This window comes from Eurosta solidaginis, chromosome 1 (genome assembly GCF_040869045.1).
Source record: "Eurosta solidaginis isolate ZX-2024a chromosome 1, ASM4086904v1, whole genome shotgun sequence".
Taxonomy (NCBI): Eukaryota; Metazoa; Arthropoda; class Insecta; order Diptera; family Tephritidae; genus Eurosta; species Eurosta solidaginis.
This window is the reverse complement of record NC_090319.1, coordinates 188,660,773-188,684,501: the sequence shown is the minus strand read 5'-3', so window position 1 is coordinate 188,684,501 and position 23,729 is coordinate 188,660,773. Positions and strand designations below refer to the sequence as shown.

General features: G+C 40.6%; 2 protein-coding genes and 1 pseudogene across 9 annotated transcripts; all 3 read left to right on the top strand.

Annotated features, from left to right (window-relative positions):
• The first annotated feature begins 74 nt into the window (after nt 1-74).
• On the top strand, nt 75-2,129 carry LOC137240274 (tRNA (guanine(26)-N(2))-dimethyltransferase-like; annotated as a pseudogene).
• An 81-nt stretch (nt 2,130-2,210) lies between these two features.
• On the top strand, nt 2,211-3,869 carry LOC137240280 (uncharacterized). The gene is made up of 2 exons (XM_067766330.1): nt 2,211-2,683; nt 2,971-3,869. Exons 1-2 carry the CDS (start codon nt 2,610-2,612, stop codon nt 3,332-3,334), a joined length of 438 nt encoding a protein of 145 aa, XP_067622431.1. The 5' UTR covers nt 2,211-2,609; the 3' UTR covers nt 3,335-3,869.
• Nucleotides 3,870-4,027: 158 nt separating this feature from the next.
• On the top strand, nt 4,028-22,891 carry LOC137236958 (gastrula zinc finger protein XlCGF49.1-like). Of its 8 annotated transcripts, XM_067760051.1 has the most exons (7): nt 4,028-17,088; nt 17,158-17,596; nt 17,650-17,795; nt 17,958-18,310; nt 18,374-18,473; nt 20,863-21,225; nt 21,285-22,891. In XM_067760051.1, the coding sequence occupies exon 1, from the start codon at nt 4,881-4,883 to the stop codon at nt 10,113-10,115; it is 5,235 nt and encodes a 1,744-aa protein (XP_067616152.1). In that variant the 5' UTR covers nt 4,028-4,880; the 3' UTR covers nt 10,116-17,088; nt 17,158-17,596; nt 17,650-17,795; nt 17,958-18,310; nt 18,374-18,473; nt 20,863-21,225; nt 21,285-22,891. The 8 variants fall into 8 exon arrangements, with proteins under 8 accessions (XP_067616152.1, XP_067616149.1, XP_067616148.1 ...); XM_067760048.1 differs by having other exon boundaries at nt 17,158-17,510; nt 17,650-18,310; XM_067760047.1 differs by having other exon boundaries at nt 17,650-18,310.
• The last annotated feature ends 838 nt before the right edge of the window (nt 22,892-23,729 follow it).

Sequence of the window (23,729 nt, the reverse complement as noted above, 5' to 3'; positions counted from 1 at the left end):
TCATTTTTGCGTGCAAAAAATCCGCCATTTCTAATTCTGCAGAAAAGTGGAACATTTTTTCAGTTTGTGTGATTTACATTTTGCAGAAATTAATATACGCATTCTTTAATATTTTTTGGTCTACTAAAGAGTGTTTTAGCAAAAAAAAACTCATATCAATGTGTGCATGTTTATAAAGAAAGAAAGTGAAATATGTAATTGCATAGTATAAATAATCGTGAGCAATTCTAATGCAGAATAGTAAATTTTGATTTCCACATACATACAAGAAAAAAATTCTTGTTACCATTAAGATTTATTATCCAAAATTGAAAAAAAAAAGATTAGAAAGTTCGGTGTAAAAAAACGGCTATGTGTGCAATAAAATAGCCTCTCTTGTTGAGATACCCCTCCATGGTCTCCATTAATTATTGTGACGGAGGTGTGTTTGCAGCAGCAAAGTGAACCCAAACAGTGTAGGTCGTGGTGGTTGTTGTTCGTGGTCCGCATCAACTGGACCAGGTGGGGCAATGACGCCACATCCAGTTATACCAAGGTATATACCACAACAGCAACCGGGTAATGCAAGGCCACGATAGCAGCAGCAACAACCTCCCAAGGCTGGCTATCATCGTTGATTTATAAAAAAACAGTGTTGTGCATCTTTAACGCTTAAATATTTCCTCTGTTGAAACAGTTTCCACGATTCACTGTTCAACGAAAGCAGCAGCCAGCGTATGCCACCACCGAACAGCTGATAACAAAAACTTGGATGCACAGCAGTTTAAAGCCAAAATGGAAGTTGAGGAAATATCTGAAAATAAGGTAAATATATGTTTCGCGTTATTAACAATATCGCCATAAATTTTATGAATTAACAGATCGCTACGAACGACAAAGCACCCGAACGTGTGATCAAAGAAAGCACTACAGAAATGATTGCCGGCGGGGCCGTATTCTACAATCCAGTACAAGAATTTAATCATGATTTAAGTATTTCAGTACTTAATGTATACTCAAAGCGGTTGATAAGAGAGCGGGAAGCGGCGGCGCATAAAAATCCACAAAATACAAAGGAAAGCAAGCAATGCTAATGACAAGAAACCATTCACGGCTGGTGGTGGTAAATACGACGATGGACTGCGAATATTGGAAGCGCTTACTACAGGAGGTTTACGTAGCATAAGTTATGCAAAAGAAGTAGCAGGCGTGCGTGAAATTGTTGCAAATGATATATCTAAGGTGGCAGTAGATTCCATTAGCGTAAATATGCGCACAATGGAGTGGAACATTTAATTGTGCCAAGCGAAGGGGATGCAATGTAGGTTTGATATACGAATCAATAGCTAGTGATTAAACTGTAATAATCAATAATAAAATTCGCTATAGGACTCTCATGTACCTTTCAACTTCATATGAGAAGCGTTTCGATGTTATAGACCTAGATCCTTATGGTTGTCAGAATCGGTTTCTGGATGGCGCTATACAATCACTGACGAGTGGGGGTTCATTACTTGTAACTGCGAATGATATGGCTGTGCTGGCAGGCAATACGCCTGAAGCCTGCAATGCCAAATATAGTTCTGTGCCTTTGCGTATGAAATGCTACCATGAGATGGGATTGCGTATACTATTGCATTGCATTGAAACGCACTCTAATCGTTATGGAAAATATATTGAGCCACTTTTGAGCATTTCTGCCAATTTTTATATACGCGTATTTGTGCGTATGCATAGTAGTCAAGCGAAGTGTAAATATAGCATGAGGTTGGTATACAGCATTTTGGCCTTTTACCACAATCCAATTACTTACCATATCTTTATATTATGAACACAGCAAACAATGAATGGTATTTCAATGCACTGGTTGTGATACCTATACGCTACAGCCTATGGGTATTGTAAAAAGCAAGATCTCAGATAAAGGCAATGCGGAAGTAAAATTCGGTATACCAACTGGACCAAATGTTAATACAAATTGTGCGCATTGCGGTGATAAAAATCATGTAAGTTTCAACTATCCCACTTAAGTATTTAAACTCGAATAAATCAAATTATTTCCTTCTTACTTAATTGGTGCTTAACCGTTTAAACGGTTATGTCCATTCAAAAATGCTCGTCAGTCGCTTTTTCAGAGGGTTATAGATGGGCGGTCCACTTTGGTCGCATCCCATATATGATCCAACGTTTGTTGAAGAATTGCTACAAATCATAGAAGAAAAACCGCTAAGTGATTTGGACACATAACGTCGTTTAAAAGGTGTGTTATCGGCGGTATGCCTGAACTTGTATTGGGTACATGAGTTTTTATGTAAAAAATATTCATCATATCCAACATCAATACCTCGCATTCAATTGTGGACGCTGTACGCACTACATTGGGTTCACGTAATATGGACAAGCATATTGTTGATTCCAGTGGTAAGGCCACAATTTCAAATGATGTGGCAACCATTAAGAAACTATTGGATAAAATAATAACACAACGTAGCGTGCTCAAGAGGTATAAGCTTATCTGGAAAAGATATTTCGTAACGAAAACCCTAGAAAATTACCGCGCCTTGTCTGCTGTGGTTCAACAAAATATAACTTGGATGTTTGTTGCTCTTTTTCAATTTTCCTGAATACAAATGTCTGGATTGGAAAAATTTCAAGCCAATAAAGCTTGGCGTGCAAAAGTCAAGAAATTACTTGTCATGCAACGGTAAATGCTTATAAATATATCATTAAAATTGTATGCTTGTTTATGATGAGCCATTCGAGTGAGCATGGAGATGGATGTTTTAAATACTGTAGAGTAAATTGGCTTACTATATAAGAATTTGAAATGTTTCCAAATATTTGACTAAAAAGTAGCTACTAGCTTGTAGAACTTTATTACTTTACTTTTAAAAAGATAAATCACTTTAGCATGGTAATATATACCTATTACTAAAAATTAATACAAACAATATCTTCAACATTTTTTTCTCGATTCACGAACACATTTAGAAAGGCTACAACGCCTGCTAAACAGCCGGTATCTTGCCAACGCTTTAGGTTGGATTTAGAGGAGGATCTACAAACTTTGCTAGAAGCACGCGCAGCTCCTCGTGTAGCGAATGTGGATCAACACGAAAGTAACGTTGCTGTTAGCGGAAATGCAATGAACAAAATATTTGAAATGGAGGATGAAAATAAATCCAACAATGCAAACACTATAAAGAGGATTCCTTATAATTTTTCAACTAAGGCATCTTGTGACGAAACTATATTCGAATGCCAACAGCAACGTACGTCTGATGAAATTTTTATGGCTTTGGAAAAAATGTGTGATAAAACAGCATCCGATCCTGACAGCACACTATTTGTTTAGGCAGGATGCCTAACTTTTTCCGCACCCTGCGAATCGATACTCGATACTCGAATTAAGTTCTAACCACCCACACCATCACCGCCACATGCATGTGCATGCATGTACATGTACGTGTATGTGTATTTTTTGTCAGCACTTATGCATATGCATGTCGGGGTTGATGTGTGGGTGCCTTTCCCCTCCAAAACGGAGGATTTTGCGGGTCAACGGTTGTAGCTTGCTATACAACCGGCCTCTTTGATTTCAACAGCCAACCAGCTAACATCTGCCGCCAAGGATCTCTGCCGTTTTTCTACAATACAGTCAATACAGGTAATATTGTCACCAAAATCTTGTACTTATATTCAATAAAACATTATTATTATAACGAGAAATTCTCGCCTATTTGTCTATTCCTTTATTCCACACGCCACATTCCCACTGAGATCGACCCCGATGCGCCCACCTCTCCAGGATTAGACGCACACCGGCCGAACATTTGGTCCTTCGAGCGCAATTTATCAATCTAAAACGATGATGCTTCCCGAAACTTCAGAGCCCAAGTGCTCACTCTCAATAAGGTAGGCGAGATGGACCATGTTAAAGACCCCATGTGGTGAAATTTTCTATACTAAATAAGAGGTGACTACACGATGCCAAAACCTCAGAGCCCTAGTGCTCACCATTTGGTCCTATCTCCCCGAGAAAGGAATATACAGCACCTAAATTACAGTCCACAACAAAGCATCATAGCTGACCGCACACATTTTAAGAATTCCTCACAAAAATTCATCAGGAAAAGTATTTTGCCCACCAACAAAAAGTCTATTATTTAATACCAGCGTCAAAACACTGAGCAAGCGACAGCCAGCGGAAGCCACTGCATCACACAAACTACTTGCCACAATCACCAGAACAGCAAACAGCCACAAAGTAAGTGCAATATTTCTTGCCACATTTTTTTTGGTTAAAAATAATAAATAAAAAGTGCGAAAATCCATTTGAAGTGCCATACGTGCTTGTAACTGACCGCGAAAAGTGTGAAAACTGTGTAGTGCCAAAAAGAAAAATAAGTCCAAGCGCGTAACATTAACGTTTTTAATTCCTTGTGACTATCTGGCCTGTCCCCCCACCAGCGGTAAGGCTCCCCGGACACAGCACAAGGAACAGGTACACATAACCTCACTTTCACACAAAATTTCACGCCATTCGATTTAAATTTTCTTTTTGCATCACTTTAATTTCACTAGTTTCTTAACAAATTTTCGCACAAGATTTATTATACGTTTTTCCACTTTTCGTTGAGTTCATACCAGCGCGCGCACTTAGTATACAATACAATTAAACTTGGAAGTGGCGAGTGGCCCCCTTTATTTACACAAAACACATTGGTGTTGCTTCCCCCTGCTCCCGGTTTTACGGCACAATAATCTGCAAAGTCAGACAAAAATAAACAAATTAAAAGTAATAATCAATTCTGCGTAATTTTAATAGTTGTTGGTTGGGTGTTTCGCTCAGGTTTTTCAAGTTTATATCCCTTGGTTAATTCGCTCTCCACTTTTCAACCATGAACATGGACTCCGACATTAGATTGGCCGATCGAATAATCGAATTCGAGGCCGATTTTAATGATATCAATGCGGCTCTGCACACTGTACACACTCTTGCAATACAGCAAAAAGAGTTGCAAGCTAAGTGGGACAAAGCAGAGAACGCCCTAGAGGAGTTGCTTGGCTCTGACACGCTTGACGCAAAGAAAATTGCAGCGGTCAAGATCAAGCATAAAGCGGCATATGCCGTATTCCTGAGATGCATGTCGAACATGGCTGAACTTCAAGCTAAATTGAAGGAGGAAAAAGATAGGGCAGTCAAACCTGAGGGAGAACGCGCGCGCGAACACAGTATCCGCCTGCCAGCTTGTGATACTGAGGTGTTCAAGGGCGACTACCTATCTTGGCCAACGTTTCGTGACCTGTTCACAGCCATATACAAAAACAACAGTCGCCTAAGCCCGGTAGAAAAGTTGTTCCACCTCAATCAGAAAACTCAAGGTGAGGCAAAGGACATCGTCAAGGAATGTCCCTTGACAAATGAAGGCTTCGAAACAGCCTGGAAAAACCTATGTGAGAGATACGAGAATAAGCGGATTCTCGTGAACTCACAACTACAAATTTTATTTAATCTAAAAAAGATAGATAGCGAGTGCGGCAGCTCAATCAAAACCTTACAGCGCGACATAAATAATTGCTTGGCATCTCTAAAAACACATCAGATCGATGTTTCAAATTGGGATGCGATTATTACCTATTTATGTTCGACAAAATTACCTGAAAATAAGTCGGCTCTATGGGAGCAGAGCATTGACCACAAGACGGACATATCCAAGTGGGAGGATATGGACAAGTTCTTGTCAAATCGTTTCCAGACACTTGAAACCGTGTCTGGTTTTACAGGGAATGCCACTTCTAAAGTGCAAAAATCAAACACGTCGCGCCAGTCGACGGAAAACCCTACAAAAAGACTTGGTGCTTTTCAAACCAAAGTAACCAAGCAAACAACAAAATCAATATGTAAAATGTGCAAATCTACGGAGCACAGATTACGCAACTGTTCACGTTTTTGCGATTTAAATCCGGTAGAAAGGATTAAATTCGTCAAATCCACAAATGGCTGCCTGAATTGTTTATCCCCAGGACACACAGTGACGAGGTGCACCAGTTCGTACAACTGTTCCAAATGCCACTCTCGTCACCACACGCTCCTGCATGCGGACACACTTCAGCAACCGGCGGTACGAAATCCCTTCAAAGATGCGGATAATGCCCCATCAACCTCGGCACAGGCAAGGAAAAGACAAGAATCGGGACAACCACCTTCCTCTGCGAATCAGAATGTCAAATCCTGCCATGCCAATTCCAGCACAGGCGTGCTATTAGGAACTGCTCGCGTACACATTCACCATAATGGTACCGACTTCTCCGCGCGGGCATTAATTGATTCTGGGTCTGAATGTTCCTTTATAACTGAAAGACTGAAACGCAGAATCAATTTGCCAGCGAGGAAAATGCATGCCCATGTTTCAGGCATCACAAATGCGGTGTCAGCTCAGGTGAAAGAAGCATCCAACATCGAACTACGTTCACCAGTGGATCCCTGCTTCAGCCTGATTACACCCGTACTAGTTCTAACGAAACTCACTGGGAATCTTCCATCCTGCCATATCAACGCAATGACTATGCAGGCATTCCCAGACTTGGTTTTGGCAGACAAGAGGTTCTACGTCAACGAAGACGTAGACCTCATACTTGGCGGAGACATATATCCCCACATTATAATGAGCGGTATAAAGAAGAATGTGCTAAACACACTCTTAGCCCAAGAGACAGTGTTCGGTTGGATACTAACCGGTCGTATCGAATCACCGAATCCAACGAAGAGCATTATGTCTTTTTACAACGAGGTTGCGTTAGACAATCAACTCAAAGCTTTCTGGGAGGTAGAAAATGTACCCAAAAATAAAATATTAAATGAGGATGAAAGGTACTGCGAACAACTATTTAAAGAAACAACGCAGCGAAGTGAGAATGGAAGGTACACCGTGTCACTACCATTCCGGCAGGATTACCCTAACAATATTAACTTAGGACCATCCCTGAAGCGTGCATGCTCTCAATTCTTCCGGAATGAGGGGCGGCTAATAAAAAACCCAGATTTAGGTAAAGAATATGTTCGAGTGTTGTCAGAATATGAAACACTCGGACATATGAGAAAATTGAAAAAGAATATCCAATCCGACGATTCGGATCATTACTTCCTGCCCCACCACGCCGTTGTAAAAGCAGAAAGTACAACCACCAAGGTACGAGTAGTATTTAACGCCTCGAGCCCTACGGCCAACGGTAATAGCTTAAACGATATTCTCCTCCCAGGCCCAGTTCTACAAGCCGATCTACCCATCCTTATCTTACGTTGGAGACTATACCGTTTCGTCTTCAATAGCGACATCGAAAAGATGTATCGACAAATTTGGGTGAACGAAAATCAGACCAAATTTCAACGTATTGTGCATCGCACTTCCCCAAATGACCCTATTAGTCTTTGCGAATTAAAGACGGTTACCTTCGGAGTGAATTGCGCTCCATATCTCGCGATAAGAACGCTACTACAACTGGCTGACGACGTCGCAAATTCACACCCTACAGCGGCTAGCATACTAAGAGAGAGTATGTACGTAGATGATGTTTTATCTGGAGGACACACAATAGCGTCAACCATCAACGCAAGAAACGAGATTCGCGAAGCCTTACACTCAGCTGGTTTTCCATTACGCAAGTGGACTGCAAACTGTAAGGAAATTCTAAAGGGCATCCCCAAAACGGATTTGCTCAGCGATGATTTCTTAGCGTTCGAAGAAGCTAGTTCGGTAAAAGCCCTGGGAATCCGATGGAACGCTCACTCAGACGTATTCTATTTCAAGGCAGGAACCCTTGAAAATGGCGAAAACATCACCAAACGAGCAGTCCTATCCGCTATAGCCAAACTTTTCGACCCTTTAGGCTGGCTTGCGCCAATGGTCATTGTGGCAAAAATACTCATGCAGAGTATTTGGTTGGAAGGCACCGCTTGGGACGAACCAGTATCTACCAGTACGCTGGAACGATGGAAAACCTTCACCGACCAATACCAGGAAATCGATAAAATCAGGATACCTAGCTGGGTCAACTTTTCTCCAGGAACCGACATCGAGATCCATGGATTTTGTGACGCATCCGAGAAGGCTTATGCAGCAGTCGTTTACATGCGTGTAAAAACGGATGATAATGTCTGCACAAACCTACTCCTAGCCAAAACCCGAGTAGCCCCAGTGAAAACTCTTTCTCTTCCACGATTAGAACTTTGCGGAGCCGTGCTGTTAGCGGAAATCGCCGAATCAATTTTCAGGAACCTTAAATTGGGACCAGTGAGAATTCACCTGTGGACGGATTCAACGATCGTCCTCGCATGGATAAGGAAACCGCCCTGTACCTGGTCCACTTTCGTCGCACATCGGATCACCAAGATAATCGACATGGTCGGACATAAGGACTGGTTGCACGTGAACTCAGAGTCCAACCCAGCAGATTTAGGTAGCAGAGGATTACCTGCGTCTGAATTGGTCAACAATTCGTTGTGGTGGCAGGGACCTTCTTGGCTGCAAGAAGACACTTCCCAATGGCCAGCACAAGAAAGTGACTACATCACCTCCGTAGAGGAAAAGAGGGCAAAGACCTGCGCAACAACAACCGTCAATCCTACCGATATTCTTCAACGCTTTTCCGACCTACATAGGGCTCTACGGGTCTTATCATACGTTATAAGGTTCTACCGAAGAACCCACCCCGAAACAAAAAATTCATTCCAGGTCATGTCGCACTTAATCTCCTCTGATGAAATTAAGGCCACTACACGACTTTTAATTAAAATCTATCAGAAACAACATTATAGTTCCCAATATAATTATCTAAAGGCCGGAAAACCAATTGCAGGGAAAAGTGCAATACTTTCACTTAATCCCTACTTAGACCAAGATGGCATCATTCGGGTAGGAGGGCGACTCGGGGCGTCAAAGGACTTAGCCTTTAATGAACGCCACCCAATCCTCCTCCCATACAACTGCCGGTTATCCCGTCTGACAGTCCTAATGTTTCATCAACAAAGTCTGCATGGGGAAAACCAACTCATGTTGCGTCTGATACGCACCCAATACTGGATACCTAACATCAAAACCATGATTAGGGCAACCATTCATAATTGCAAAGTTTGCACGATACACCGAAAGCGTGCTCAGACCCAACTTATGGGTATTCTCCCTCGTGAACGCACGACATTCAGCCGTACATTTACGAATACTGGAGTCGACTTCGCCGGACCCTTCGACATTAAAAGTTACCGCGGCAGAGGGTGTCGACTATCAAAAGGCTATGTCTGCCTTTTCGTGTGTTTTTCCACACGAGCGATTCATCTGGAGGCCACTACTGACCTCAGCACCCCATCATTTCTTGCGGCTTTTTCCCGTTTTATATCTAGACGCGGATGTCCCAAAAACGTCTACTCCGACAACGGTACAAACTTTGTCGGAGCTTCACGATCCCTACGATCGGAATTCAAAACTTTCATTTCACAAGCCCGAGACAATGCTGTCTCGAAGTACAGCCACCAATCACTCACTTGGCATTTCATCCCTGCGGGCGCTCCCCATATGGGAGGGCTGTGGGAGGCTGGAGCGAAAAGCTTCAAAAGCCATTTCAAAAAGATAGCCTCACCACACAAATTCACCTTCGAAGAATTCCATACCCTCCTGTGCCGCATCGAGGCATGCCTGAACTCGCGGCCGCTCAGCCCGGCGTCCAATGACCCGACGGACCTAGAGCCGCTCACCCCAGGACATTTCCTCACTGGCAGCCATCTCCTGGCTCCGCCAGAGCCGGATGCGAGTGAGAGCCCTGCCTCGATGATCAATCGGTGGCAGAAACTCAAGGCCCTCCATCATACTTTCTGCAAGCGATGGAAAACCGAATATCTCACCGAGATCCAGAAACGATACAAGTGGAAACATCCACAACCTAATCTGAAACCCGGAGACCTAGTTGTTATCAAAGTGGACAACCTCCAACCCAACGAATGGAGAATGGGGAGAATCGTCAACACACATACAGGCTCTGATAACCGTGTGCGTGTTGTTGACGTTCATACAACCAGGGGACAGACCACTAGACCAATTACGAAATTGGTACTCCTTCCGTCCCACGACAAGGAGGATTAAATGTAAGGGGCCAAAGCCCGCCTTACAAAACCCAAAAACCAAAACTCTATTTCCCCAGCTACCTAAAATCAGAGGCCCACGGTTGGTAATAGCATAGAAGGCAAATTAAGGAACCCGCGTCTTCGTGTCTCTCTATCCCTAAGCCTGTGGTTCTCCCGAGCCATATATTATAATCAACCCCCCGGTCTCGTGAGGGTGCGAGTCTACCGGAGGGGAAACCTAAGGCGTACTACGCGATGGCAATGGGGAAAGGGAGCGCGGGACATAAAGACGCGTTCAACCACGCGCCGTGATGCCCCGCTATCCCTAAGCTTCTGTCTCTCCCGAGGCCCTAATTATAATCAACCCCCCGGTCTCGTGATGGTGCGAGTCTACCGGAAGGCGATCCTACATCTTCTCTTTTTTTTCTCTACCTCCGGTCTCGTGTCGAGTCTACCGGAGGGAATCCTACACCTGACTACTAGTGGGCAATGGGGAAAGGGAGCGAGACGCACGAAGACACGGGCGAGCTTCCCAAAAGCTCGCAAACAAAAAGCATTTTTTTTTTTTTTAACAATACTAACCGGAGCCCCTGAACAAAATCCCCAAATTCACTCGCTCACCCAGAGCGAGGACACCAGAAAACCCCACAATTCACTCGCTCACCCCAAGCGAGGACACCAGAAACCATCCCATTCACTCGTTATCCCATAACGAGGACATCATAAAAGCCTACCGCAGAAGGGCGAACCGATCTGCCACAGAGTCTAAGGGCTTTCGGCCCTTTGTATATTTTAAACTTCCAAAAGTCAACCCCCATTCACTCGCCCCGAACGAGGACGCCAGACCCTAACGCAGATCCACTGTCTGCCACAAAACTTGAATGCACTCGGCCAAAGACACGAGGCCAACAGCATTTAGAATAAATTTTTAAATTTCTTCAATTGAGTTTTAACTCCTTATGAGAAATAAAACTCTAATAACCGTCAACGAGTAGACAAATATCGTTAAGATCTGTTTATGCAAATTTCGATTAATTATGCGTAAATTCATTTCATTTGTAATCTTAACTCAAATTGCTACTTTGTGACGCTTAATCATATTTTGGAACTGTGGCCCGCCATCAATAAAAATAGTTTTCTTTTAGTATATAAAATCGCGTTTTTTTTCCAATCCCCACACGTATTAACAGCCTTTGTCGCACATACGCCCAAACGCCGTTGCCTAACGTTGGAATTTGTTAACGAAATTGTTTCACCAATGAAAAATCAACATCAGCTGAAATGATTGCTTCCCCCTCACCATAATTTTTTTGAACTTTTGCCGTGGATCAACAACCATGGAATAACCCCAAGCGACACTTTCAGCATCCCTATCACGAGCGGGAGCAGTCGTTACTACATACAACTGATTATCGTTGGCCCGTGAGCATTACAGAAGCTCCCAGGGCAAGGAACCGGTGGTCATGTTGAATACCCCGGGACATATTAACATCTCACAATCTTCGTGGCGATCTACCCTTACCAATTCCTAAAAGCTCATTCAGGTAATATCACCGACGTGGAGTATATTCTCGAAACGATTCCGCAATTTTAGCTAACCTCATGAACTTAGGCAGGTGGTTCATTTGTTATCAGTGCATACCTTCGTCTAATTAAAAGGTTCTAAGCATGGAATTAACCATTATTAATTCTTCCTCCTATTTGAGTAGTTAATCGGGCCACATTGGCGTATCTAGCGAAGAGCTTTTTTGCTTCACAAGCAACTTTATTTGCGGGACCGCGTTTTTTGTGAAAACTCTCATACGGCATCGGAAAAGGGGAGGTGATAGTCAGGATGTCCAATAAATTACCTTCATGGCTTTAGGGTCCTTCATCAGCCATGCACTGCCTATCCGCATTTTTTTGTGTATAGTAAGCAAGCCAAAACGCCATTCAAAAGGATATTTTATTTGATTCAAGGCCGTGACCCTCCCGCATACTTCATATATACATAGAAAACGAATACATTTCTCCTATTGCCTCAGCCAATAGACATATAGAAGGTGGATATTTATTTTAGCAAAGGCAATCTTCAAAACCAAACCGCGAGTGTAATTACACGCATAAGCATATATAAACTATTTATGTACATATGGTTATTTGCACGATTGCGAATACGGCGTCTATGGAAGTGAATCCTAAGGAAAGAGACATCAGTAAGTACATGAGCGCAGCCATAAACTAAATGATAATCCTAATAAAATTCGTGGATGCACTGAAACGGGAGCACAAGACGTGAGTCATTAATCAATGGCAAGTCATCAACTCCAACTCAACACACATTTATGAAGCTGAAAACCTATTTACATGTGCATCTACCTTGGTTGTTAGCATACAGTGCTCAATGGACAGCTGACTTCAGTCTCGTAAACCTTTGCTTTTTGTAAACCTCCCTTACCATATTTACCGTACATTTTTCTAGTAATGTAATGAATACAAATTTTGATTTATCAAAAGGATCGACCTGACATATATTTTAAAATTTAAAGAACACAAAATATGTAAATTGTATGGGTCTTTGGGAGTTTTAATGTTAAGAAAGTGCACACGACTTTTTCACGTTAGCAAGGCAATTTGTTCGCCTTTAATGAATTAAAAGGAGTACTTATGAATGGTGAATATGGTATTGTAATGTATTACAAAAATAGAAAATGGTGTTTACACGACATCCAAATTATTTTACTACGCTGCTACTAAGAGTGTCCTGTCCACTCTTCGTTATTCGTTCGCCACTCTCTCGGCAGCGGCAAATTAGAGCATCAAAACCTCAGAACTGAAATAGTGACATTGTAGGAATTTGGGCGACACATGGGAGAAGGAACTACGTATGAGAGATTAAATGTGGACCTTGTGTATGCTCAATTACTTTAATACCCACTAAAGATAATGAATGCTCGCAACGAGGAATCATCATATTTCGTTCGGCCTTTGCTCGTCCCTCAAAATACATCTACAAGAATGAATATTTGCTTACCACATTTAACAATCGACGAAATGGCGTTGGTTGGAAGTCTGCACACCGCCGGTATGGGTTCAAATGGTTTTACAACCTGGTACGCCATATGCTCTAAATCAAATCGACAATCCAACCCATTGCCATTCTTGGATAGACAGTGAGTCGTCCACAATTACCCCGACGTAACAGTTCCGCTACCTTGACCTGCATATCACAATGCAGATGATGCTAGTATTACCAGCTACCAAGGGGTTTCGAAGAAAACACTCGCTCCGGGATAATCCTGAATCCATGAACCGTGCACTGGCCGAGCCAACGAAAGCAATGACACGTGCGCAACGAAAAGCCACTGCAAATAGTGCGTACATTCCGCGAGAGTAACCTTGACGAATTGATACGACGCACCGATCCAATGCATGATCTGATACAAAATCGTCTGAATGATCTTTTCAACTCGGTAGCAGTGGAAAGGCAAACGACATCAAGTTATACGAAACCACAGCAGCTGGAAGCAGAAAAGCCCATTTACAAGACAAATTTTCCAGCGGTATTCTATTATTAACCAAATTACCTGCATATCACAAGGCATAAAAGTAAACAGTAGCTCGTTGGAAGTTCAATTTTTCTTCCCCTTTTACTTGCTACCAGTAGACTCTTCTGTTCACTCAATAAAGTTACGGAAAAATGGTATGACACAATCCTATGCGTGGTAAAACTTTTTATTGGTAAATTATCCATTGTTGTTGTCACAACTGTTGCACAACGAATTAAAGCAAAGCTTCTAGTTTACCGCCAAGTAATATTCTTAACATGTCCGATTTTTTCCTGATCTTGCCAATGAAATTTAATCAGACATCTCAGTGCTTAACACTTAAAACAGACTTCACGAGAGAACTTCATTTAAGGTTAAATGTTATGTTCCTTAAAACTACTTTACTGCCCGAAGGTTAATCATGTGCGCTTATGTAAAAGTATTTGCGCTACAGCTTTGCATTATCTTTTCGATATGTTTGTAACCGTATATCTGAAAATAAAAAGGCAAACTTAATTAACGAAAAGATAGTCAAATCTACAGCTAGTCTGCTCACCACCGCGTGTTTTTAAATCAATGACATTTTTTCCATTCAGGAAATGAAAAAGTGTAGCAAATGTCAAAATTTCTACACTTCATTCTCACTGTGAATGCATGGGAATGTCGACTTTAGGTCTCATGCGCGCTACATGCCACACATGTCGCGCATTAAATATCTCTACCTATCAAGTTATTTGGTCGAGATTTAAAATACTTAGTTTCACGAATTTCAATATTATGGACAATACACGTCGAAAATAATGTTGAATGGTGAAAATATAATTGCATTTTTATACCCTTTCATCCAAGTTACGAACCGTCCCGTGTGGCGGCAGTATTTATTACGCGACAGCTACCGACCACAGGTCGGATTATAGGTGTTTTTTTTTAGCGAGCTGAAAAAAACGCTTCAAACAGTTTCATTATGCCAAAACCATATATATGGTGGAAGTTTATCAGCTAATGGTTACTTTTTTTTAGCTGCTATGACATTTCTACTTCTGACGCAGTATGTTGTTGACACTCAAGCAGATAATTACAAAAACAAAATACATGAAATGCTTGTGTTTGTATGTATGTCACCCTGCCGCCACGCTGTTATTTTGTTATTTTTGTTTATCTGCACATTCGGATGTTCATTTCATTCGCTCGTTCAAAATAGTGCCCTATTTTTGAATATGCAACACTATACAACACTATCAAGCAGGTCGTCAATTACCTAAGCGGTTTCAACTGAAAGCGCTTAGCCAACTCCACTCGATTACTTTTATTGTTGATTTCCAGGCAATCCGGTAAGCTAGCTAGTGTTTTAATTGTACTAGTTAGCAACGAAATACAGCTTATGTAACGTAGAATACCTAGCGCACCCGGTAGATACGCGGGTATTAAGAGTTGTACAGTTCCATAAAGTTGATTATGTTTGTTGGGGCTGGGGGCAGGACTTGTTGTTTTTCAACAACAAACATCACAAACAGTCATTATAAGGGCTCGGTACAAAAACAATACGGGTCCCGAAATAAAAGAATCCCGACACGACAAAATCCCGAAATGGAAAAAAGTCAACTGTTTCTACCGGCCTAGTGTGCTACTGCCCCAGTGACCTAGTTTTTTTTCAAGGGCAAGCAAATACATATATGTATATATATTCGCACGCCACAAATTCACCATACCAGCTGTCAGCTGACCAATAAATACACGACAGGGTTGCACGCCATCTCAAAATGATACGTGCAGATAGAACGCGTCGTGAAGAACGCATCGCCAATCTGCATGTAAGCACCGGCAGTTGGTACATTTTCCAATTTAATTACGATGTTCGCTATTCGTCATGAGCTGTCGCACAAAATTAAATCAATACCGTCGTCAGCCTCTACGGTTCGTTTTAAACTCGGTTTATTCATATATTTTAACGTAGGTTTGTTAATAAAACACCACGCGTATCACGAAAACAAGTAATTTTGCGCGGGTGGCTTGGAATCACGTCCGCTCCAACCTCCCACACCCCGCAATCTTGCTGGTTTGTGTTGAAACACATAAGCTGCTCGAAATCACAGCACTAAATACTTTGCAAAAAACGCTCTCGTCACTCCACGTCATTTGACTAGTCATCTTACGGTGATGGGTTATATTCGTAGTCACATTTGCATGGGCGTGGGTAGGGTTTGTGACCAGGTGTTTTGTAGGGTAATAATATAATACCCAACTGACGAAATGCATGCGCTGCAGCGAAAACGCGCATCACCCAACCAACCTCACGGCCACTCGCCCTGGCACATCCATAAAATGCCACAGTCGCCCTGAGAGCGACACGACACGTTATACGCTGGAACGGAGACCTCGGCCTCTTCGTCCAGCCCAGAAAAACCACAAAACCATCGAGTCTGGAACGGAGACCTCTGCCTCTTCGTCCAACCAACAAAAAAACCGCAAATCTGGAATGGAGACTTCGGCCTCTCCATCCGGAACGACAAAAACCAAAGAATAACAAAAAATGGTGCCAATCTGGAACGGAGACCTCGGCCTCTTCGTCCAGCCTTACTGGCCATCGACTATACACATACTACATTCTGAATTTCTATATTTATGTATAATTCAATGGCAAGAAATATGCACTTATCACTGTTCATAACCGCTAATTTTTTCATCTTAGCTCTGGTGGCATGCGAAGCAAGTCGGAAAGGATTCCTGGCCATTTTGCGTAGTCAGACGAACTCCTCATTTAGATTAAGCTTAGTGTGTAAGTCTTATATTCATTTTTCTCGTTTCAGCAGAGGTCATTGGCGGAAAACGATGTTGCGTATCGCAAGGGGGCCGGCATGTTTAGGCAGGATGCCTAACTTTTTCCGCATCTGTCTGCGATACCCCCAATGCAACCCTGCGAATCGATACTCGATACTCGAATTAAGTTGTAACCACCCACACCATCACCGCCACATGCATGTGCATGCATGTACATGTACGTGTATGTGTGTTTTTTGTCAGCACTTATGCATATGCATGTCGGGGTTGATGTGTGGGTGCCTTTCCCCTCCAAAACGGAGGATTTTGCGGGTCAACGGTTGTAGCTTGCTATACAACCGGCCTCTTTGATTTCAACAGCCAACCAGCTAACATCTGCCGCCAAGGATCTCTGCCATTTTTCTACAATACAGTCAATACAGGTAATATTGTCACCAAAATCTTGTACTTATATTCAATAAAACATTATTATTATAACGAGAAATTCTCGCCTATTTGTCTATTCCTTTATTCCACACGCCACATTCCCACTGAGATCGACCCCGGTGCGCCCACCTCTCCAGGATTAGACGCACACCGGCCGAACACTATTTAAGTACATACATAGCGAGAACAAGGATATGGTTAAAGAAGATGCTAAAAAGCGCAGCGCCGATGGAAACTATTTTAAAATCCCTTGTAAACAAGGTAAGTGAATATACAACATATTGAAAGTTGATAAGATTGCGTGGTATAAATTTAATAATATAATCTTAGAACTACAAGAAATAGATGAAGAAGCACAATCACTGCAACGTCTATTGCATGACTTATATAAAAAAAAGATATAAAAGCAACAAGTGGTATAAATCCTAGAAAGCTTCTAGTATTTGCCAAGAGAACGGAGTTGTTTTATAACATAGGTCCTGGTTTTTGATAGGATTTTTCAATTTGGTCGTAAATAAACTTCTGGTAGCACTACGGACTAATTCTGCCTATGTGAGGTCCGCCTGCAAAATCACAATTAAATCCATCCAAAGAGTTTTTCTTTATACACAAAATGTTTTCCTGTGTACAACAACATTACAACAACCACAAAATTGTCTGTCTTCAGATTATTGTTTGTGGAGGTCAATACGCGTCGTTTGACACCACTCCCGCTATTTTTCAGAATTTCAAAACGCCATATCTGAGCATAAATTCAATACATTTTTACGTGAGATAATAAATTATATACTTGTTTTACTTTATTATCTATATAATATACAGGCACCTTCGAATGCATCGTTTCAATAACTGTGAAGATAAGCCTTACGTATGTCCCTACTGTCCACTGAGATATACTAACAATCCTGCCCTGGTCAAACACAAAGAAACTCATGAAGGGATCAAGCGACAACCGTGCGATATTTGTGGTAAAAATATTGTGGTATTGCATTTAAAAACACACAAACTAATTCATAGTAATGAAAAGCCGCATAAATGTAAATTTTGTGAAAGGCGGAAGGTTATAATACAGACATCATCTTTACGTACCTTAATTTATTTCAACTTTTCATTTTGGTTCCGTTAAAAAGCTTTACCTACGCTCTAAATCTACGCCGTCATATAGGTACTCATACCGGTGGAAAACCATACAAATGCGAATACTGCGAATGCACCTTTGCTGTAAGCGGTCCAGTGCTGTCGCATTTGCGTACACATCTGGGCAAAAATATTCATAGATGTGAGTTTTGCCCATCAACTTTTCCTCACTTTACGGAGTTACGTACGCATTTAACTACGCACAAAGACGAAGATCCAGAAACGCGGGAGCGAAATATGACAGCCTTAAAGGAGGAGGAGGCTAAATTAAAGCAAAATTTGGCCACTAAAATTCAGCAGCCGCCAAAACCCAAACGAAAATATACGTGCAATTTCTGCAACAAGGGTAAAGGTTTATAAGACAGTATGATTGTAAATGATATTCATTTTACTGATTGTTAATTCACAGATTTTACAACTTCATCTAAGCTAAAGCGCCATATACGTATGCATACCGGCGAGCGACCATATTCGTGCTCAGAGTGTGGGAAATCATTCTCATTGAAATCGTAAGAATATACAATAGGGTTCAGAGTTTGAACGGCCGGCAGTTAAAAATGGATTTATTTTAAAAGTTAATAAAAAAACCTTATATCTAAACATATCCGTAAAACGAAAGACACAAAAACAAAAGCTCAGTAAAAATGGGACAACTAAATGAAACCTTATATCCATATCGCCTGCTGATTGGAATATCACCCGGTTGTTGTTGTAGCAGTTAGGTGGGGCGAAGCACTGCTACAACAATCACCCGGTCTCGGGTGCCGTTTCGAAAAGCACCTTTCTCAGAAAACTTTTGAATAACCCCGTATATTAGAAAAGCCATATCACAGAATTCGGTTGAAGAATGCCCTAACTCAGATTTGGCTTCAAAAATGACCGATCTGAGCTCAAATACAACACATTTTGACAATAGCTGGAGTGTTTATGAAACAAATTCTAAGATAGGGCGTTCTTCAAACGAATTCTGAGAAAGGAAGTTTTTGAAACGGCGGCCGAGATTTGGTGATATTCCACTCAGCAGCCGATATGAATATATGGTAAGTCTCATTTTTACCGACCTCTCCTTTCATTTTTAAAAATGTGCTTAACAAAACTTTTTTTTCTTTTAATCCACTCTTAAAATGAATCCATAAGCACTGTAACGTTAACAACTTTTTCATACTTGTTTTTTGATTTGTATTGAGAGTGGCGATTTTAATATTAGAACGGCTAATTTAGACAATTAAAATAACAAAAATTACTACAAAGCTAAATTTTAGTGAGGACCTCTAGTTTACCATAAAAATATTAAAATTAAAAGTCCCCATCTATCCTATTCGAGCTAAAAAAAAAAATACTCGAGGTCAAAGGTCATTTCATTGCCTTAATAGCACCGCAGAAAAATTCCTCCAATTCTTTTCTCCTAGAGAGAACAATAATTGGGGAATAGGAATTTCGAATCTTCGAAGTCAGCTGATTTGCCAATTGATATTTTGTTGCGCATTTCTATTTTTGTTAACAAATTAAAAGTTTAGTTATTGTTGCGAATTTGTTTAAAATTGAGAAAAAAAAATATAAGCAAAGCAACAGGGAGCAACAAACGAATGATGCAACCATCTTTCACACGTTGTTATTGTAGCAGTGCTTCGCCCCATCCAATAGGTGCGACCGATCAGAAATTATCATCAATATCCTCTAACGGGAATCCAAGGAAACTTGCTGTTTCGACAGGGGGGACCATAATGAAAGGGGTGTTAGAGGCGTTGGTTCCACATTACAATTAAAGAGATGGTTGGTGTCATGTGGGTTGATGTCATGTGGGTCGCCTTTCTCTGGGGAGTATGCGTTCCTCTTCCGCGAGGTTTGGATACTTTTCTTTCAGTACTGGATTCACCGGGCAATTCCTAGCATAACGGTTCGACGCTTGTTTATGGAATTCACCAAGGACCTGCTTGTGTTTTTTCGCTTCATACGGCTGGGTTCAGGAGCCGTATTTCCTCAAAATGCTTACGGAGATGACTCCTTAGGCCCCTAGGCGGTGCTGGTTGACCAATCAGATGTCTGTTTGGATGCTCAGGTTTCTGGGTATTCAACAGGAACTGTTTGGTCAGCATCTCATTTCTCTCCCTGATGGGGAGTATTCTCGCCTCATTATGGTGTTCTGGGGACATAAGAAGACAGCCCGTGGCAATTCTGGGAGCAGTATTTTGGCAGGCCTGTAGCTTCTTCCAGTGGGTAATTTTTAGGCTTGGCGACCATATGGGTGACGCATAGCACTTAATCGGCTGGCTAATTGCTTTGTGTGTAGTCATGAGCGTTTCTTTATCCTTTCCCCAGGTACTGCCAGCGAGGGATTTGAGGATTTTGGTACGGCTCTGATTTCTCGGAACAATTGCGGCTGCGTGCTCACCAAAATGTAGATCCTGATGAAAGTCACACCCAAAATTTTAAGGTGTAAGACAGTCGGTAGGGTAATTTCATATGGTCGACATTTGGCGCGGCCATGTTTTAAATAAGATCACCGATGATTTGGTTGGTTACAATATCAGGTTTCGAGAGGCGACAAAACTGGAGAGATTGGGGAGATAGCTGTTTATTTTATTACAAAGCTCATCGGTGTAGGAAACAATAGCATAGGTGTAGAAGCAATAGTGACTCCTTCTGGTGGTAAAGGTAGCTATTGATATGTAGAAGTTAAACAGAAATTTGATGAATATGAGTTTTTTTTAAGTTATTGCAAAAAAGCGTTGAGGATTTTTAATATCTTACGAGGTACCTTCGTACATGTTTCTAAGAATGAAGAATGAGACCTATTCAAACTTCGCTATACTTTAACATACGATACTTTACCCCATTTTAACACAACTATCATTTATTGATTTTATTAAATTTTATAAAATGTTTCTTCCTCCACAGTTCCATTTCCGTATTGGATGGTAAATATGGCTTTCGCATTTTCTCCATCAATAACTGACAAGGTGGAAAAAATCTATGCGCGTAAATCGCAACATATCTTGGTCGAGCGTTTCTTCAATAGCTCTCTAGTGGTGATGGTGACAGCAGAAAAACCCAACTGTTTACAAATGTTACAATATATCAATTGCGTCTACGGCTTAAATACCCACAGTATATGAATGAATCGAACGCACCTAATTGTCTGCCTAACGGATAGTATACATGTTCATCAAATCGAAAATATTGCATCAAACGAACTGGGTCTGAATACTGAAACAGTACACATATTCAAAATCGATGGGGAGGCTGTGATGATGGTATAGGGTGAGTTGTTGAATAACATACGAAAACCACTTTAACCCATCTATATATTTGCATTACAGCTAAAGCTTTACAAACAGCAAAAATTGCTGGCGCCAAGCAATTGGAAAAGGCAGTGAAGCATTCATCACACTGTACGGATGGTGTAAAGTTAGAAACTGCTGTTGTAACAGCTGCCACCGACACAACGGTCATCTCTACTTCGCCGAGTAACGGCTCGTCCGACTATCTATCGAAGACAGTATAATCATATCTTTTGCCAAAACAGGTTAGCGATGTGCTTGCACAGGAAAAGATTTCAATTGGAAAACAAAAACCAATTAAGAGAGTTTATTTATTATTAAAGTATTTACTTTTCTTTATATCAACAGTATTAATTTAAGTTGCAATATCACGTGCATATATAATAAGGGATGTGATACGATTGCTGTCGGAATTAGATTTGAAACCAATCAATACTCCTGCTAAGGGTTGTATAATTATTGCTTGAATAATTAGATTTAGAACAATAATAAGTCTGACTTAATTACAAGTCGTACATTTTTAAATTCATCAATTACGACAGCAATCGGATTCTACGACACCTTTGAATATTCTTGATCTGAAAAAAGAGTAAACCTAATCTGAATTTCTACTAAGCTTTCAGTTGTAGATTATTCAAATAATTGGAGTTTTTTCTAAAGCTTAAAATTATTTTCTACTCGCTTAGAAAAGATTTCAATTGGAAAACAAAAACCAATTAAGAGAGTTTATGTTATTATTAAAGTACTTACTTTTCTTTATATCAATTGTATTAATTTAAGTTGCAATATCACGTACATATATAATAAGGGATGTGATACGATTGCTGTCGGAATTAGATTTGAAACCAATCAATACTCCTGCTATGGGTTGCAGAACTATTGCTTGAATGATTAGATTTAGAACAATAATAAGTCTGACTCAATTACTAGTCCTACATTTTTAAATTCATATTTTACTTTACTTTATTACTTTCAAATTCAATTACGACAGCAATCGGATTCCACGACACCTTTGAATATTCTTGATCTGAAAAAAAAGAGTAAATCTAATCTGAATTTCTAATTAGCTTTAATTGTAGATTTAAATTGATTCAAATTATTGGAGTTTTTTCTAAAGCTTAAAATTATTTTCTGTTCGCTTGGAAAAGATTTCAATTGGAAAACGAAAACCAATCAAACTCGCTTGATACTGAATACTTACTTTTCTTTATATGAACTGTATTAATTTAAGTTACAATTTCATGTGCATTATAATAAGGGATGTCGTGATATGATTGCTGTCGGAATTAGATTTGAAACCAATCAATACTCCTGCTAAGGGTTACAATAATATGTCTGACTCAATTAATAGTCGTACATTTTTACGTTCTTCAATTACGACAGCAATCGGATCCACGACACCTTTGAATATTCTTGATCTGAATTTCTACTAAGCTTTAAGTTGTAGATTATTCAAATAATTGGAGTTTTTTCTAAAGCTTAATATTATTTTTTTGCTCGCTTAGAAGAGATTGGAAAACAAAAACCAATTAAGCGAGTTTATTAATTATTAAAGTTCTTCTGTTGTATATGAACTGGATTAATATAAGTTCCAATTTCATGTACATATATAATAATATTGAAAATAATAAATATTGAAAATTCAATTTTTTTGGTTCATATTTTATTCATATGGCTGCTCCAGGTAAAGTAAATCTGTAGGTAAAATTCACGTTATATGGCGGTTATATAAATGGTAAAACCGCAGTAAAATTGATTGTCAAATGGCTCGAAAATGTAGAGTGAAATGACGGAAAAATTACCGCCATTTGACGAGCATTGTGACGTGTGTGAGTAGCACAGTGCTATGCTCACATCCTATAAGTGGGAGCGGAATGCACGATCACATTAATAGGAACGAAACGGAAAATTTGGTCACAAAAGTTCATCACGCCCATGCAAACGTGACTATGAATATAACCGCTGCAGAAAGTCACAATGACCGTAAAATGACTAGTAAAATGACGTGGAGCGTTTTTGCAGGGGTATATTGAGTTTTGTTATGCCGTTCTTTAATTTTTACTACGCAATTTTTCATTGCGTTTGAATAATAAAACTTAAAGTACGTATCTAAAATCTAAAGAAACTTTTGTAATTTTTGTTCGACGCATCGGATTATTCGTATAAAAAAAAAAAAATAAATGTAAGGCGCGATAACCTCCGAAGAGATCTAAGGCCGAGCTTCTCTTCCAATTTGTGTCGTGCTCCTCTTGATTTTCCCTACAAATTGGCCGGAGGGGACCTACATGTTTTATGCCGACTCCGAACGGCATCTGCAAGGCAGATGAGTTTTCACTGAGAGCTTTTCATGGCAGAAATACACCCGGAGCGCCTGCCAAACACTGCCGAGGGGCTACCCCGCTTAGAAAAATTTTCTTCTAATTGAAAACCTTATTTCTAAAATTTTGATGTTGCTTTGCCCGGGAGTTGAACCCAGGGCATACG